Source organism: Nyctereutes procyonoides, unplaced genomic scaffold, assembly GCF_905146905.1.
Source record: "Nyctereutes procyonoides isolate TBG_1078 unplaced genomic scaffold, NYPRO_anot_genome, whole genome shotgun sequence".
NCBI classification, from domain to species: Eukaryota; Metazoa; Chordata; class Mammalia; order Carnivora; family Canidae; genus Nyctereutes; species Nyctereutes procyonoides.
This window is the reverse complement of record NW_026575128.1, coordinates 5,005,243-5,023,210: the sequence shown is the minus strand read 5'-3', so window position 1 is coordinate 5,023,210 and position 17,968 is coordinate 5,005,243. Positions and strand designations below refer to the sequence as shown.

The 17,968-nt window shown below is 50.2% G+C and overlaps 2 protein-coding genes across 3 annotated transcripts in view; one reads left to right on the top strand and one right to left on the bottom strand.

Annotated features, from left to right (window-relative positions):
• Positions 1 to 728: 728 nt before the first annotated feature.
• On the bottom strand, positions 729 to 11,475 carry SNIP1 (Smad nuclear interacting protein 1). Of its 2 annotated transcripts, none has more exons than XM_055342033.1 (4): positions 10,918 to 11,475; positions 9,546 to 9,648; positions 3,131 to 3,729; positions 729 to 2,229 (listed from the first exon to the last, which is right to left on the bottom strand). In XM_055342033.1, exons 1-4 carry the CDS (start codon positions 11,142 to 11,144, stop codon positions 1,965 to 1,967), a joined length of 1,194 nt encoding a protein of 397 aa, XP_055198008.1. In that variant the 5' UTR covers positions 11,145 to 11,475; the 3' UTR covers positions 729 to 1,964. The 2 variants fall into 2 exon arrangements, with proteins under 2 accessions (XP_055198008.1, XP_055198009.1); XM_055342034.1 differs by lacking the exon at positions 10,918 to 11,475 and adding an exon at positions 10,233 to 10,862.
• Positions 11,476 to 11,956: 481 nt separating this feature from the next.
• DNALI1 (dynein axonemal light intermediate chain 1) overlaps positions 11,957 to 17,968 on the top strand; it is a 7,673-nt gene continuing 1,661 nt past the window's right edge. The window contains exons 1-5 of the mRNA XM_055341925.1: positions 11,957 to 12,118; positions 12,521 to 12,666; positions 14,455 to 14,624; positions 15,519 to 15,697; positions 16,012 to 16,176. Coding sequence (XP_055197900.1) covers positions 12,038 to 12,118; positions 12,521 to 12,666; positions 14,455 to 14,624; positions 15,519 to 15,697; positions 16,012 to 16,176 — 741 coding nt within the window. The 5' untranslated portion in view covers positions 11,957 to 12,037. The remainder of the gene's footprint in view (positions 12,119 to 12,520; positions 12,667 to 14,454; positions 14,625 to 15,518; positions 15,698 to 16,011; positions 16,177 to 17,968) is intronic.

The following is a 17,968-nucleotide window of genomic DNA, read 5'->3' as shown; positions in this document are numbered from 1 at the left end:
AGCCATCAGTCTGGATCCATCAAAGCAAAACCTACCTTTCAGGCATGCACGTATGTAGTAGGAGGTCTAATGGCAGATAGGAGAATTAGATTAGGAAAGTAGCAGTCACAGTAGCCAGTGTGGAGTACACTGGGGGTGGGGGTGGGGGATTGGATATGCTAACTGCCCTTTCCTTGTTGGAGCCTCCCTACATCTAACTGATTTCATTAAGTATTCACTCTTCAAGGGGATCTTTACATTTCTTTTACATAAACACTACTCAGCACCTAGCCCAGAGTCCACATGGGGGACCTTAAAGGAAAACCAATGGTAAGAAAGACAATCTCACAACATCTTAAGTTACCAAGAGGAATGGGGGCAGCAGAACCAAGTTGCTGTTGGTTCCCCCCCATCAGAGAGCAACCCTGCAGGGACCAGGGATCAAGTGGTGCAAGACCTGCTATTAGAACCAGCCCCAAAGGACTATTCTGGAAAGGAAAACCTCTTCACTGCCAATTGTGAAAACGCTTCTGCTTCAACAGGACCAGCACTCACCGACGTGTGAGGGTCTGGCTTCTAGAGCTGCCACTGGCCCTACTTCACCATTTCCTGGTTTCGCCCCAGCACACCCTCTGCAATGACCTATTTTTACCTCAAAAATACTGATACAAAGATTCCTGTAGCTGCAAATGAACCTATAAACACATGATCCTCTCTGCCAGGAAAAGGATAACCCTTTGAAATGGGGCTATATTTACAAATTTTATTATTTTTTATCCCAAAAATACATATAAATGAAAACCTGCTCTTCAAATGCAGGGAGGCCTTCGCCTATGATGTAGTATTACATTTACATCACAAAACATTCTTGTATGAAAATCAGTATATGCAGTTCTTTCACTCACACTTTTATGTATATGTATACACACACACACACACACACACACACACACACACAGTATATGTAAGTAGTTACGACTTTGCTACTTACACATATTCCTCTGATGGGAAATTAGGAAATAGGGCAACTCCCTTGCTTTCCGGCCTTGGGAAGGTAAATACAACCTCTCTGAACATTTTTTAAAAAGATGAAATGTGTAAACTACACAACCTCCTTTACACATATACAATGCTGTTAGAATAAAACAAGGACCCTGCTACATAAATGCCACTGTTTTGAAAAGAGGAAAGAGATAATGTTTGAATAAAAATCAAAGTTGAACAGATAAGATGATCAAAATTGTTATGCACATGCTCTATGGAAAAATCAGAATTGTCTCACAAGGAAACAGATCCATGACCCATTTCGGCCTCTTGCGATGTTAAATCACCACCCACTGGCAGTAGCCAGGATCTTCCTTCCTGTACAGTCGTTTGCTTAAGCAGTTTCCATAAAGCATTTGTTTAAGTCCAATAGTCAATAATGAGGTCATGTGGTAAATTCCCACCCCCCAAAAAATGAAGTGCAAAATCAACTTCTGTGACTCAAGAGCTCAACCAGGTCAAAGCTTTGGTATATACTGGAGGCTGTTTTGGTGACAACCAAAGCTTAGTATAGGATTCTCTGTTCAGGGGTTTGCCCCACAAACAAAAACAAACCCAGTCCACAGAGCTTAACAACTATATAAATAAAGTACCTGTACAAAGAGAACAAGCCACAATGCCCCTTGAACCAAGGGTTTGTAGTTTCCTAGGCGGCAGTTCTGAAAGCACCAACTAAAGCCACAATGCTTCTACTGAAACACAATGTGTTGGTGACACTGTTCTGAAAACAAATGCCCACAGGCAAGGGGCTGATGTGCCACAGAAAAAAGTTCAACCAAACAGAAGTCAGTTTTCTTATACTATAACATAAGATGGTCAGCAACAGAGGAAAGACTTAAGGCAATAAGAGGCAATACAGAGAGCACCATGGTGCTCTGAGTCAATCCCAAAACCTTTAAAGAAAGAAAGGGTCTCAAGAGTTTGGGCTGTTTCTTAGTTTGCTAGCTGTCAGATACTTCCTCCTCCTCCTCGTCATCCTCATCTTCTTTCCTGTCTACTTCAGAGGTGTCAGAGGACTCATGAAGCAGGACATACTCTCTGCTGCTGAACCCAAATTTAAGTACATCTTTTTCCTTTAGTTCATAGTATCTCTGTGGCTCAATACGCTTGTTGTTCAAGAACGTTCCATTGCCTGAGCCAAGGTCAATGATGTAGGGCCTCACCCTTCGGCCAACTGTCCCATCAGCACGGGTATATTCCACAAGCCTAGCAGAGATAAAAGAGAGAAACTTGTGAGCAAAATCCCATCTCAGACCATCCAACATTTCGCTAACACAACCAAGATGATGTAAATTACCTGGCTTGATACAGTTCAAGTCCAAACTCTAGGAAACCAAGGGGCAAGTATGGCCCTGGATTTGGAAATTGGGAGCAAGTAAGTAAATATACTTAGTAGAAAAACTTGGAACTGCTTGCTAGGGGGTAGGGGAAAGTCATGGAAGACCAAAAGTTTAAAATCAGAATCCAAGATCTCTTGCCACGATTAAGAAAATACATATTTGTGTTGTTTACAATCAAGATAATGCTTCTTTCACCTGTATTTCAACATATTTTAGCTCCGGTCCCAATGAGAATAAAGCAGTGGATTTTGACTTCAGAGTCAAGGGAGCTAATTTTGAACCAGATCATTTACTAGGCTCTGCTGAGCTTCAGTCTTCTCACTTGTCGAATGGGGATATTAACAAGTGACCTGTCCTCCTCATAGGAGTGTTGTGAGGATCAAACAGTAACAGATGTCCTACACACACTGTCAAATACAGATTAATAAGCACACATGCCAGACACTCTCAGATACACTTCCATTTAACCCTAAAAACAGCCCTATGAAATAGGGAGAAACTGAGGCCCAGAAAATGGCTTGCCCAGGTCAATCACCTGGAAGGTGGCAGTGGCAATGGCAGGATTCAAAATCTGGATTTCTGACACCAAATGCGATGCTTTCAGAGAAATGGAAGTGATTATTCAAAGGGCAGTTAGATTGGTAATCTTAAGACCAAGATTAGATCTGAATATGGGATTCTTCTGCAAATACATGTACACAAATGTCAGTAATCCTGAAACTCTCAGCTCTGCCCACGCTTCTGATTTTTCCCGCAAACAGACTCACCGATACTGAAAGACTGCGTGCTGCTTGGAGCAGGAGGGATGATCGATTGGGATGTCCGCTATGCGGCGGTGCCGGCCCAGGAGGTAGGCACTCTGCCGGTGGATGTACATGACAGGAAGAACCTCATCATTTTTAAAAGGGTAGAGGCGCCATCGTTTTTTGGGGATACGTGCCTCTGGGGGCTCACTATATTTAATGACGACACCCCGGAAGGTGTTAGTGTCCTCAAGAAGTGCCCCAGAAAGTTCAAAGCTTGGCTTTTCTTTAGCGGGTGCCTCTTTGTCCTTACTGTTGCCACCAGGCCGAGGAACCAACTCCTGAGACTCCTTACCACCGGCATTAACTTCATTCTTCTGGCGATTCTCTCGTCGTCGGGCATCGTAAAACTCCCGCTCTGCATCCTGAGCCTGTAGATTCTGAATGTCTCGGTCCCGTCCCTGAGCCTGCCCACTCCCAGGCCTCTCGTTAGAGCTTCTCCTCTGGTGGGAATGGCCCCTGTGTCTGTCGCGGTCACTGTTTCTAGCCCGCCTGTGCTCCTGGCCCGATGGTTCCCGGTGCTGCCGTTCTTCACGTCCTCTCCGGGGATGATCCTCGCGTTCCTGAAATCCAAACAGATCCAGTATATATAAGGCAGTCCACACTCTGAACAACTACGTTCAAAAACCCATTTGAGACTTGGACTTTGGCATTTAGAGCAAAATGTCCCACAGAAATAAGGTTAGCAGTGGTAGTTATATTCCCTTGCAAGGCTACATAGGCTATTTCCATGCTGTCACCCGACTACAGCTCTAATGCTGCAAGCCCAGGTTCAGAGCCCTAGAAACAAGAGGAGCTGGGGCACACTTATAGGGAAGCATATACAGAAAATGTAACTAACAGAGTTAAGTAGCCATGTACAAGATAAACATGTAAAGAAAAAAAGCTAGTTTTCTCTTACATCAAAATGAAAATGTAATGATATTAAAAGATCTCATTGCAACAATTAACAGAAATTGTTCAATAACTAGTATTACACTTAAGAAATATCCAAGACATGTAAGAAGAAACCTATAAAAATTTGCTGATAGATCTGAAAAAATTAATAAACATACTATGGTTTCTTGAAAAAGACTCAGTATTGAAAATCAGCCTGGTAGAAAGTGCAACATAATAACATCTATTAATATAATAGTAAGAAAATAAACCCATAAGAAAGACAATTCAACAGGAAAAAAAATTGGCAAGGATAGTAACAATTTTCCTAAGAAATAAGTATCTAAAGAACACACGAACATAATAAGCTTATCCTTACTAATAACCAAAGCATCAGAGTTCAAGAGGGAGCCCTACACACCATGAGCAAGGCTACCCCCACCTGGAAAGGGTAAAGAGGAAATCCTGAGCACGGAGATCTCACTGCCTCCCCTGCTCCCAAGGTCTTATCCCTGCTACACACAGGTGTCAAGTGCAGGCCTGCTTGCTCACAGCAGAACTCATTTTTTCTAGACTTCCTAGCCTCCAAAGACAAGCATCAGATGCTCATTCCTCTGACCTTAAGATACTCCCAAGTTTGCCACCACCACTGACCAGGACTAATCTCATGATTCCCTTTATCCCTGATTAAATGAGTCACTACAAGAAGCCACAGACTCTGGGTCATCACCCTCAACTCCCTTGTATTCTAATCCCCATAAGGCTCTGTACATGCACTATTCCAACAACCAACTGATTCTCAGTCTTCATTTTAAAGATGTAGCACCTGGCTGGTTCAGTAGGTTAAGCGTCCCACTCTATTTCTGTTCCGGTAATGATCTCAGGGTTGTGAGACTGAGCCCCCTCCGTGGGTCTGCAGGAGATTCTCTTTCTCTGCCCGCCTCCGCCCTGCTTCGCACACTTGCGTGTGCTCTCTCTCACAAAACAGTAAGTAAAAATAAATTTAAAAAGATGTGTAGACCAGGCAAAATTAGTGAAAACTATGGAAAAGAATATGACAAACTGGGGTGCCTGGATGGCTCCGTGGCTGAGCATCTGTGTTCAGTTCAAGTCATGGTCCCGGGTCGAACCCCAATTGGGCTCCCTACAGGGAGCCTGCTTCTCCCTCTGGCTATGTCTCGGCCTCGCTGTCTCTCATGAATAAGTAAATTAAATATTTTTTTAAAAGACAGATATATAACCGGATAACTCAAAATAACTAAGATTTCAATTATCAGTAAGATAACATATATAATATGGTCCTTTTTTTAATTAAAAATTTTGCATGGAAAACAGAGATGCGTAACTAAAACATAAAGGAAAAAAAGCGAACATAAGCATAAGAGAGCTTTGAAGTATAAATATCAAACTACTGAAATGGTTGCTGATGGGGAGTCAGGTAATTTAGGGGGAGGGGGCTGTGATTTTGGGGTATAACAGAAGTAACCATGCACTACATACACCATACTCTCACTTTTCACTTTATGTACTTCTTTGTTATTACAATGAGCATGCAATCAATAAACTTATTTTTTAAATGGTGGCACAGGTGTGGGGAGAGAATGTCTGCAAGCACAAGTCATGCTCCGGTCAGAGGATGTGTGCATTCCTCCTTAGGATTAGCCCATGTGAAAGTCACTTAGTGTCAACTGTCTGTCAAGCCCTTTTGCTTGAAAGCCATTTCCAAGTTTTCAGCTGATTAACACACAGAAATTAGCTTTTAAAGAGATAATTTGAGGTCAGGAGGAAAGTAGCATAGATACACAAATGAAGAGACATCAAGGCTATAATAAATAGACAAGTTGTCTTCTAAAAGTCCTAGAATTTATTATAAAATTTTCATTTAGAAACCACAGATATAGAGCTGCCAGTTGTACACCAAAAACAAAACAAAACAGAACAAAAAACCAAAAACTAAAGCCACCACTAGTAGTGGACAGGCCCCATCTGGGTGGTGTGGTTCTGGGGGCTGCATTCTGAGATAGCTGAAGCAGCACCTGATCAACTCACACTGCACACCACCAAGGCTGTCTGGCTTTCTATCTTTGAGATATTATAAAGCTGGCCCACAGTCTCTCAAAGTAAGAGGAAAATCTGTTTTCTTAATGTCTCTTTGCACACTGTAACATAGAGTTTCTTTTAAAAGACTGAACCCTTGTCTCTCAAGATTGAGGGCAAAAAAAAAAAAAAAAAAAAAGGATTGAGGGCAAAGCAAGGGTTGTCTGCTCTCACTACTCTCATTCAACACAGTGCGGGAAGTCCTAGCCAGTACAATAGGGCAAGACAAGGAAATAAAATGCAGACTGTAAAGGAAGAAGCAAAACTATCCCTATGTGAAGATATGACTGTCTATGTAAAATATCTCAAGAAATCTATAAAAAAACTCGCCTGGAATAAATAAGTTGAGTTCAGTGAGGTCATAGGATATAAGAAAAACATAGAAATATCAATTATTTCTACAGATTAGCAATGAACATGTGGATTAAAATTTAAAGTATCACCTATAGGGCACCTGGGTGGCTCAGTGTCGGTTAAGCATCTGCCTTCAGCTCAGGTCATGGTCCTGGGGTCCTGGTTTCGAGTCCCATGTCCCACATCAGGCTTCCTGCTCAGGAGGGAGTCTGCTTGTCCAGCTCCCTCTGCCCCTCCCCTCTGCTCATACACACTCTCTAATAAACAAAATCTTAAAAAAATAAGATATCAGTTATAATCAGTTCCCCCCCAAAAAAAACTTTGTGTAAATATAACAAAATATAGAGAGAACTTAAATCCTAAAAACTACAAACACTGAAGAAAGAAATCCAAAATCTAAATAAATGACTTGAACAGTGTTCATGGAGTGGAAGATTCGATATAATAAGCCAATTTCCCCCAAAACATAACTTCCTGCAATTTCTATCCAAATCCTAGCAAGATATTTTTTGCAGATTGAGACAAGATTGTTCTAAAATTTATACGGAAAGACAAAGGAACTAATATAGCTAAACAATTTTTAAGAAGAAGAAAACAAGGGATCCCTGGGTGGCGCAGCGGTTTGGCGCCTGCTTTTGGCCCAGGGCGCGATCCTGGAGACCCGGGATCGAATCGCACGTCGGGCTCCCGGTGCATGGAGCCTGCTTCTCCCTCTGCCTGTGTCTCTGCCTCTCTCTCTCTCTCTCTGTGACTATCGTAAATAAATAAATAAATAACCTTTAAAAAAAAAGAAGAAGAAAACAAGAATCCATCTACCCAATTTCAAGACTTACTATGCAGCAACAGTAATCAAGACTGTGCTACTGGCGGAATGACAGAGATCAATGGAACAAAATAGAGAGGCAGCAATAAACCCACACACATATTTCTGACTGATTTTTGGTGAAGAAGCAAAAGCAATTCAAGGAAGGAAAGACAGCTTTTTCAAAAAATGGTGCCACAGCAAGTGAACATTCATAGGCAAAAAAATGAACCTCAACCCAAGGCTCACACTTTATACAAAAACAAACTAAATATAAGTCACGGACTTAAATGTAAAACTTTGAGGAAAAAAACCTATCTTTGGGAATCTAGGGCTAGGCAGAAAGTTCTTAGACATGACACTGAAAGCACAATCCATAAAAGGAAAAGCTGATAAGCTGGATTTCATGACAAGTTAACATTTTTACTCTGATAAAAGTGCTGCTGAGTGAAGGAAAAGACAAGCTACAGACCAGAGAGAAATATTTGCAAACCACATATCCAAAAAGGCCTAGTATCTAGAATATACATAGAACTCTATAAACACAACAGTTAAGAAAACAAAAAAAGCCAAGTACAAAATAGGCAAAAGACTATGAAGAAACATTTCACCTGAGAAGACAGAGAGAGGGCAGGCAAGTAAGATGAAAAGATGCTCAGGAGGAAAACACAAATTAAAATCACAATGAGAGACGTGCCTGGCTGCCTCAGCTGGTAGAGCATGGGACTCTAGATCTCAGGGTCCTGACTTCAAGCCCCATGTTGGACATGGAGGCTGCTTAAAACTAAAAATAAATACGTAAATAAAATCACAATGAGATATCACTACACATCTATTGGAATAGCTAAAACAAAAAATAATGTCAACACCAAATGCCAGTGAGGATGCAGAGAAAGTGGTTCACCCACAACACAGGTAGGGATGGAAAATGGTACAGCCACTGTCATGGACTGAATCATGCCCCTTCCCCCATTCATATGTCGAGGTTCCAACTCCCATCCTCAGAATGTAACCATTTGGTGGGGTGCGTTTGGTTTTTAAAGTAGGTGCCATGCCCAGTGTGGGGCTTGAACTCACGACCCTGATTAAGGATTAAGAGCCAAGTGCTCTACCAACGGAGACAGCCAGGCATCCATTTTTGGTTTCTTTTTTTTGAGATAAGGTCTTTAAAGACATGATTAAGTTGACAGCAAAGCCCTAATCCAATATGACTGGTGTCCTTACCTGAAGAGGAAGAGACACCAGGGATACAAGCCCACAGAGGAGAGGCCATGTGAGGACCCAGCCAAGAAGGTAGCCATTCGAAAACCAAGGAAAGAGGCGTCAGGAGAAACAAAACCTCCTGACACCTTGACCTTGGACTTTAGCCTCCAGAATTGTGAGAAAATTAATTTTTGTTGTTTAAGGTATCCAGTCTGTGGTATTTGGTTATGGAAGCCCTAGAAAACCAACACAGCCCTCCTGGAACACAGTTTGGCATGCAATCACCATGCCATCTAACAATGGCACACCTGGGCACTTGTCCCAGAAAACTGAAGACACGTTCACACAAAAACCTGTATACAAATGTTACACAGCAACCTTATATACACAATAACCAAAAACTGGTAACAACTCACTTGTCCTTTAATGGGTAAAGGGTTAAAACCACACCACTGAGTATCACTCAGCAATAAAAAAGGAATCAAATACTGACAGAGACAAGCTGAATGAATCTCCAAAGAAATGTGCTGAGTGAAAAAAGCCAATCCCTAAAGGTTAGACGGATGATTCCATTTACATGATTCCATTTACTTAACGTTCTTGAAGTGACAACCGTTATAGGGACAGAGAGCAGATTAGAAGTTGCCAGGACTTGAGGGGTTAAGGATGGGAGACAGGCGGGTGAGACTATCCAAGGACAACCCGATGGGTCCTTGTGGGGATGGAAATGTTTGCATCTTGACTGTCGCGATATCAATATTCTCCCGGTGATACTGCACTGGAATTCTGTAAGATGCTACCAGTGGGAAAGACAGTGAAGAACATACCTCTGTATTTTTTATTTTTTAAAACAACTGAGTGTGTAAATCAACAATTATCTCAAAATTTTTTAAAAAAAGTGTCACAAAACAAGCAGAAAAACAACAACAACCCAGTTTCTAGAAAAACCCGCTGCAGATAAAGGTAAACACCTAGGATTATGTATTTGTCAGGACGGCAAGAGGTTCTAGATTTGGACCTGGTATCAAAACATCTCGGTCCGCTTACCTGCTTCACTTTGACTGTCGAGTGGTGAGGGCTTCGGCTTCTCTTACTCCGAGGAGACTTGCTTCTTCTCCCCGAGGACTTGTTTTTCCTTTTGGCTGGGGACCTTTTCGGAGCAGGGTACACACAGGGTTTTATCTCAATTTCCCTTCCCCCATATACACTCACTGTCAAGTGTCAGGCTTACCTACTAACAACACAAACAGCACATCTGTGAAGGGCTCTGCTTTTCACACCAAAGAAGGCGGGGAGCTTCGCTCTCCAGCCCGGGGACGCCCTCCTTGAGCTTCAGACCCCCCCCCCCACCCACACACACACAGAGCTGCCTCTGGAGAGTTCTCAGAGCCTGACTCTTGCTTCCCAACCCCTCAAAGTCCTTTCCTCCCTCAGCCTCTGCCATCTCAGTAACGGGTACCACCATCCACCCTGCTTCTCAAGCCCAAAAAACCTAGAGAACCCCCCTTGACTCCTTTTTCCTCTCTCCACCAATAGCCCCCGACACCCTCCCGCAACAACCACGTCAATCCGACAGCGACAGCGAGACAGTCCTCCGGCTCTAGATCGCCTCTCTCCCGCCTCACCCCTACCGCTCTCCCCTCCGTTGATCCCTAAACGACCCCTCTCCACCCCCACCCCGCCCTCCCACTTCTAGAACAATCACATTAACCGGGCTTCAGCTTCTTTGCGCACATGGGTTTCCCCAGCCTGGACAATCCTTATCGTTCGGGTCTCAACGCAAACCGCACGTTTTCAGAGGGGCCTTCCTTCTCTCGCTTCCTTCCAAGGCTCTCTCTCACACCTCCGGTTGGAGCCGCTTCTTGATACTCGTTACATACGTAAACTGTTTTGTCGGCCTTGTTACTCTGTCTCGAGGCGGGAGGGAGCACACCCATTCCACTTCGCCGGGGCAAAGGCCGCACGAGGCCCCAGGAGCGACGGCTGTCTTTCTTCCTTTGGCAACGCGCTCACAACTTCAGTCGAAGGAATACACGGAGCAGTCCAGCAAGAGATGGTTTTTCTTCCAACTGCCTACCAGGTGGATCGCCGGGGCTGCCAAGGCGGAGGGCTTCTGGGGCAGACGTCTGGAAGGCCTAGTAGGCCGGCAGCCCATGTGCGGGCAGATGCGGAGGAGCCTTTATTTCGGGTCCATATGCGCGGTGTCCCGGCAGACGCGGGGCGCAGGGATGAGGGGGGCGGGATCCCGCGCATCAGGCAGGGGCCGCCGTAAACGCTCTCCCGCACAGCGCCACCGGCTCACCCCCCCACACCCCCTTTGGCATGAAACCCGAGCAGCCGCGCTCGGCTCCCAAAACGGGGCTCGGACGCCAGCCCCGCCCCTCCTCCAAGTCCCCATCCCGGGCGCCTCCCCACTTACCGGCTGCCTCCTCGGGCTCGGCTCCCGCGGTGCCCAGGGCGGCCCGGGTCGCCGGCCGGCGGGGACGCGCTCCCGCCCGAGGACTCGGGGCGGCGGTGGGCGGGAGGCGCGGCTTCCGGGCTCAGGCGCTCCTGCTTCACCTTCACCACCATCGCCGCCGCCACCACGTCCCCGTCGCGGTGCCTCCGCCGGGTGCCCCGCTCCCGCTCGCTCTTTACCTCCTTCATGCTGAGATACGAGCAGAGAGCGAAGCGGGGGAGGGAAACAAAACAAAACAAAACAAAAAAAAAAAAAAAGAGAGAGAGAGAGAGAAAGAGAGAGAGAGCCGTTGCGCTCCTCTCGCTAAAGGAAATGACGGGCTTGACCCCCCGCACTTCCGCTTCCGGGTGCGCGCTCTCCCAGAAACCCTTGCGGCGGCGAGCGAAGCACGTGACCACGACCCTGCAAGCGGGAGGGGCTGTCGGGAGCCGCTCGGGTGGCGGGAGTTTTAAACGTCAAAGAGACGCTTCTGGGCAGCCCGGGTGGCGCAGCGGTTTAGCGCCGCCTGCAGTCCGGGGCGTGACCCTGGAGACCCCGGATCGAGTCCCACGTCGGGCTCCCTGCGTGGAGCCTGCTTCTCCCTCTGCCTGTGTCCCTGCCTCTCTCTCTCTCTCTCTCTCTCTCATGAATAAATAAAATAAAACAAACAAACAAACAAAAAAAACCCGGGGAGCTGCAGGTGCCTCCTCCCTCTGGGAACCTGCAGATTCCCAAGCCTCCACCGAGGAGTCACAGGGCTCCCATTCTGCAGGTGACAAAGTTGGCGGCCAGCGAAGGTGACCGTGCGCCTCGTCGCAATGGCCTGCGAGCCGCAGCGCGGGGACTCCGTTCCCGTTTGGCGTGGTTTTCCAGGAGCCTCAAGGCGACCCGCGGGCCAGGAACCGCGACCCACGGAGCGCGAGGAGAATTCCTGGCGAGGCTGAGCGGGAACTCGGCGCTGCTGGCCCCGCCCCATCCGAAGCCCCGCCCAGGCCGCGAGGCGCGGCGGGGGGCGGGGGAGGGGAGCAGAGGTTTCCATGGTGACGGCAAACAAGGAGCACGCTGGAGGGGCGGCCGCCGCACTCGAACCCGCGTCGCCGCCATGATCCCCCCTGCGGACTCTCTGCTCAAGTACGACACCCCGGTGCTGGTGAGCCGGAACACGGAGAAGCGGAGCCCCAAGGTCAGGGCGGGCCTGGGGGGCGGGGGAGCCCGGAGGCTCCGCGGGGCGGGCGGCACGCGGGGGGCACCCGGAGGGCAGGTGTGGGGTGAGGAAGGAAGCCCCGGGGTGCATGGGGCTCGCTGTCCTGCACTCTGGTCCGGTCGCGCTCGCTCCATCCCCAGGCCGCTGAGCACCTGCGCCCGCAGCAGCGGTTCCAGGAGATACAGACCTTGGGCTGGGGCTGGGACCGCAGGCTCTCTCCACCTTCAGCTGAGACCTAACCTGTGCTGAGAAGAGAGACGGGGCAAGTGAGCTGCGAAGAGGGGAGCGCTCTTTAGAAGACCTGGAGCAAGCCGGGGGTGTTGGGTGTGTGCAGGTCACCGTCTGCGTCCCCTCCTGCCCAAACTTGTCCCTCCTCCTCAGGCACGGCCACTGAAGGTCAGCCCCCAGCAGCCCGGACCCTCCGGTCCAGTCCCACAGCCACCAAAGACCAAGCTCCCCTCCACTTCTGGGGTCCCCGATCCTACAAAGCAGGCAGAAGAAATCTTGAATTCCATCCTACCCCCAAGGTAAAGATGTAGGAGCGGTGGCTGGGAGAAGGCTGGGGCTTTGCATCCCCGGAACTTGGGAATGTAGGAAGAGGCACCCTGTATCCCCATTTCCTCCCAGCATCTCCGAATTCCTAGAGCTTCCAGACAGCTGGATCCTGGGAGGGGGTGGGGCGGAGACCACCTCTCTATCTCCTAGTTTTCTGCAGGCTCCAACCCAGGCTCATGGCTTTTTTTTTTTTTTTTAACATTTTACTTATTGATTGATGAAAGACAGAGAAAGAGGCAGAGGCAGAGACACAGGCAGAGGGAGAAGCAGGCTCCCTGCAGGGAGCCCCACGGGACTTGATCCTGGGTCTCCAGGGTCAGGCCCTGGGCTGCAGGTGTCAGTAAACCGCTGAGCCACCCGGGCTGCCCAGGCTCATGGCTTTAAATACCATCTATGTGCTGATGGCTCCCAAATGGGTGTTTCCAGCCCCATCCTTTCCTCTAAACTCCAGACCCATACATTTTACTGCTTCCTCATTATCTTCATGAAGCTATCTCCTGGGCATCCCAGGCACGTCCAAGCTAAGTCACGATGTCCCCCTCTCCCAACCTGCTCATCGCCAGGCTTCTCCTTTCTGCCACTGGCTCAGGCCACCCTTCATTCCTCTTGCTCTCTCATGTCACATGTCCTCTCCTTCGTCAAATTACTGTGGCTCTACCTTCAAATGTGTATCCTAGACCCGACCGCTTTCCACCCCCTCTGCTTCCACCATCTTGTTCCTCTTCACTGTCACCTCCAGTGAGGTGGCCTCCGATCTGAAAACCTTGCTTCCATCCTTCCATCCTTTGCCCCCACAGTCCAGTCTCCAAACAGCCCCGAAATCGTAAGCCAGATCATGCCAGTCTTCGGCAAGGAGCTCTCTAATGGCTTCCATGTCACTCTGACTAAAGTCCAAAGTCGTTACCCAGAAGTGACCCAGAAGACCCGGCATGATCTGGCCCCTCGGATAGCCATGATCTCGTGTCCCCTTCTTCTTGTTCGGTGCGCTGGTGCCATAGGGGCCTCTGCTCACTGTTTCTGGAACACTCCCATCATCCTTCCACCTCAGGGCCTTGACAGTTGCGGTTCTTACTGCCAAGGATGCCCTGCCCCCAATGTCCACCTCATTCCCTTCATCTCTTTATTCAGATCTTGCTCAAACGTGACTTCCTCAAGGGGGCCTTCCTCGAGAATCCTTATAAGAGAGCGAGCGCCTTCTCCCTTCTTCACCATCCCCTTACCCTGCTCTCTGGCTCTCTGGCTGGCGTGCTTGGTCGACCCTTCCTGGTGACTGGGGAATCTGGCCTTGCTTCTGACACAAGGCTTACTGGTGGTGGGGAGGGGACCACACAGATGCACGCCGTCAGGAAGCTCCCCGCTGCACATATCTGCCCCTTTCGGGCTGCCACGAGGCTTGTGGAGCCCTGTGTCTCCCACCGCTCAAGTCAGCGGGGAGTTCTCACTGGGCCTTCTGCTCCAATCAAGCAACAATGCCCATGAATCTGTCCTCAACCCATTAGGAGGGTAAGATCTAGAACCTGGGCGATGATTCCTCAGAGAGCCAGAGGAGGGTGGAGATGGCCCAGCTCCGAGGCAGAGGCCCTGTGGAGCCATACACTCCCCAGGGAAGAGAGAGGGATGGAGGATTCCGGTGCACCGGGGACAGAGCCGCCCCTAGTTCCTGCTCAGGCCGAGGGCTCAAAGGGCCCTCACGTCCTGCTCACATCCTGAGGCCCCTCCAGTTGATGGCCTTGCTCAGCCTGGCTGTGTCTGTGCCGCAGGGAGTGGGTGGAGGACACCCAGCTATGGATCCAGCAGGTGTCCAGCACCCCCAGCACCAGGATGGATGTGGTGCACCTGCAGGAGCAGCTGGACCTGAAGCTGCAGCAGCGGCAGGCCAGGGAGACCGGCATCTGCCCCGTACGCAGAGAGCTCTACTCACAGTGTTTCGGTGAGCGGTGCGGCTCGGGCTGGGGCTGGGGGGAGCGGGGTGGGGGGTACAGTGTCCTCAGCTACCTCCCGCCCTTCGCCTCGGGCCCAAACCCAGCTGAGTACCCCCGAGCTGGAGCCCACCCCATCCTGGAGTCATCTGGTCTCCCCCTCCCTGCCATTGAGCCCCCCAGGAACTGCTAAATGCATCCCCTTCCCCCCATCCCCCAGTCATCCCGACCACCTGGTTCCTAACCTCTTAGCATATGTTTGAAATGGGAACTTCCGTCCTAAATCTTTAAAAAAAAAATTGTTTTTTTTTTTTAACAATAAGCATGTTAGTTTTTTAATCAGAAAGACTAACGTTCTGTATTTATGTCCATCGGTCAACATTCAGTCCTTTGACCCAGAAAAATACTTCAGGATCATTTGCTGCTAATGGACAGTCACAAAAGATTTAAGCGATAGTGACAAATGGCTGTCCCCCAGCACGCACTCACTGGCCCGTGTGGACTCTAATGTTCAGACTGCTCCCCTCAGTCTGAGGACGATTACGGTTGGCGCTCCAGGTCAGCATTTAGGGAAGAGATGGGAGGGCAGGCTCTATTTCCTACTGTCTGCAGCCCCAAGCCCGTCCACCCCAAGGGGCACAGAGACTTGCCACCTGCTTCCAAGCAGCCGTCCTCCTCAGACTGACGAGCCAGATGTCTGTGACCAGCCCTCTGGGGTTTTTACCTGGGGGTGGGTAAGAGGCCCCCCCCCCAGCTGCCCAATTCAGAGCCATGGCTGTATGGCCGGGCTCCTGGGGCCCCTCTCTCCCGGTGGGGAGGACACAGCAGGAAGGGTGGTTAGCCGTGGACGTGGTGCGGGCCCCTCCCGCCTGCCCCCCTGAACCCACTGTGTGTTGCTTTGGAAGATGAGCTGATCCGGGAGGTCACCATCAACTGTGCCGAGAGGGGACTGCTGTTGCTGCGAGTCCGGGACGAGATCCGCATGACCATTGCCGCCTACCAGACCTTGTATGAGAGCAGCGTGGCATTTGGCATGAGGAAGGCGCTGCAAGCCGAGCAGGGGAAGTCAGACATGGAGAGGAAAGTGAGTGGGCTTGACCATGAGGCCGCGGCTCTCCGCGAACCCTCCCGGCCATCCCAGCGCCACCTGGTTGTCCTTCCAGGCGAGAGGCTGGCCTCCGAGGGTGGGCTGGCCATCCGGGACGTGGGGACCCCTGGGTTCCGAGCGGCCACTGGCCATCGTGCCATACCAGTCGCCGACCTCCCACTGGGTGGCAGCACAGACCCTGGCAAGGGCTTAGGTTGGACAGCTGTGCCCCAGGTCCCCTCCAGCCAGGCACTCCCACCACCCTGTCAGCTGGGCGACATCCCGGGGGTCACCAGGGTTTCTGTCCTCAGATTGCAGAACTGGAAACAGAAAAGAGAGATCTGGAGAGGCAAGTGAACGAGCAGAAGGCCAAGTGTGAGGCCACCGAGAAGCGGGAGATCGAGAGGAGACAGGTGGAGGAGAAGAAGCACAATGAGGAGATTCAGTTCCTTAAGCGGACGAATCAGCAGCTGAAGGTGGGCGCCCCCAGGTCCCCGTCCAGCCCCCCCAGCCACACGGGCCAGGCGGCGGCTCCGTCTCCTGCAGAGGAGTCAGGACGCTTGTCCACACGCGCTGCCCAGGAGTGAAGGACGCTGATGTGTGTGTGGGGGGCGGGGGGGTGAGGGCCCACCACGCAGATGCTCCATCCGCGGGGCTCTGGAGGGGGCTCCCCATCCCCACAGCACCTCAGCCGCGCTCTCCAGTGGATGGGCTTTTCCCCCTGGAAAGAAAAGTAGCCCATCGTCCAGGAGAGGTGGATGTGGCGGCAGGTGGAGCTGGTCTCCCGTGACCGCTGGTGTCTGGGAGCCTTCCCAGAGCGGCCTGGGTCTCTTCACGGACTCGGGAGCGCCTTCCCACCTGCAGCCCCTCGGAGGCACGGCATTTGGGGCGGGCAGGGAAGGCCCTTTGGGAGGGAAGCAGCATCCCAACTTAGGAGCCTTCCCCAGGTGTGTGGTCAGAGGAACTCACCTGTAGCCGTTTTCCCTCCAAGTCCCTTCGCCAGCGGCTCACCTTCATCCAGCCGAGCTGAAGGGGGGCCAGGCCTCTGAGGCTCCAGGCTCTCTGAGGGGGCCCCAGACGGGCATCATCACCCGGGAACTTGTACAAATCCCAATTATTGGGCCCATCCCGGGTCTGCTGAGTCAACTGCTGGGGTTGGAGCCCAACCACCTGACGGGCGATTCTGGTGCTTGGTGAGGCTTGAGAGCCCTCGTTCTAGATGGAGGACCCGCTGATGGTTAGCGGCGGTCTCCCACGGCCCTGGCCAGAGGGGCCCCTGGGTGTCAGCCCCCTCTCCTCCCTAACCTCCCAGAAGGCTTACGTTCTTGGGACTGGCCGGCCTCCCAGGGCTGCAGCAAGGAGACACGCACTTGAGATAAAGAAGGGCCGTGTTGAGCGCGAGTGCAGGATGACAGATTTGCTTGTTGCCGAGTTCAACAAAGGGAAGCCAGGAACTTCGCAGCCAGACACGATTGTGTTTACTCAGCAGCTTGTGGGGTGGCGGCGTGCCTTATCTGCCGCTTTCCTTTATCGTTAGCCCGAGTTCCTCCGGTCCTCCTCCAAGACCGGCGGCGCGGGCAAAACAGGATGCCTTGGCATCTTCCTATAACATTTACAGGCAACCCTGTCATCCCCGGGGTGAAGGACTCTTTAGAAGGGAGTTATTTTTATTGGCTCCAAGCTGCCCTGCAAATAAAAGCCGTGTTTGCGGTCCCCAGGATGGACCTACTTAAAGATCTGTCCACACACCAGGATAGTAAATTATTTTACCAGCTGCCGGAGGAGCGGAGTAAAGAACTCCCGAGTGTCTTAGGCTTTACATACAAGATGGACAGCTCCCTACTTACTGGTAGCAATTTTCTCTAATTGGGTGTCAAGTTGTCTCGGTGGCTGAAAAATTGCTGTTTCCCAAACCTCTCGTCCCAGCAGAGCTCCCGGGATCCCGAACCAGAGAGCCAAATGTTTAACTTAGCATCTCAGGCCTGAAATCTGAGCCATGAGAAACCACTATTTCAACAACTTTTATTCAATTTCCTTTCCACTGCTTTGTATTATACGTGGGGCCCTTATTGTATGGAAACCAGGACAGCTCTGGTTTCTCCTAATGTAGCGGGACCGTATGCCAAAGGCAGAAACCAGCTCATCTAGGAAATGTGGAGCTGGGGAATGAAGGGAGAAACGCTTGGAGGGGCAGCATGGGATTCTTCCTCCCAGGGACTTTATCACCTCTCAGCTGAAGGCTGCAAGCTTCGGATACTAACGGAGTTT

What these genes read in the sequence shown, in the direction of transcription:
- SNIP1 (XM_055342033.1), bottom strand. Translation starts at nt 11,144, where the DNA reads ATGAAGGAGGTAAAGAGCGAGCGGGAGCGGGGCACCCGGCGGAGGCAC. An exon ending in CGAGCCCGAGGAGGCAGCCG is followed by an intron (nt 9,649 to 10,917) that starts GTAAGTGGGGAG and finishes TGCTCCGAAAAG; the next exon opens with GTCCCCAGCCAAAAGGAAAA. An exon ending in CGACAGTCAAAGTGAAGCAG is followed by an intron (nt 3,730 to 9,545) that starts GTAAGCGGACCG and finishes TTTGGATTTCAG; the next exon opens with GAACGCGAGGATCATCCCCG.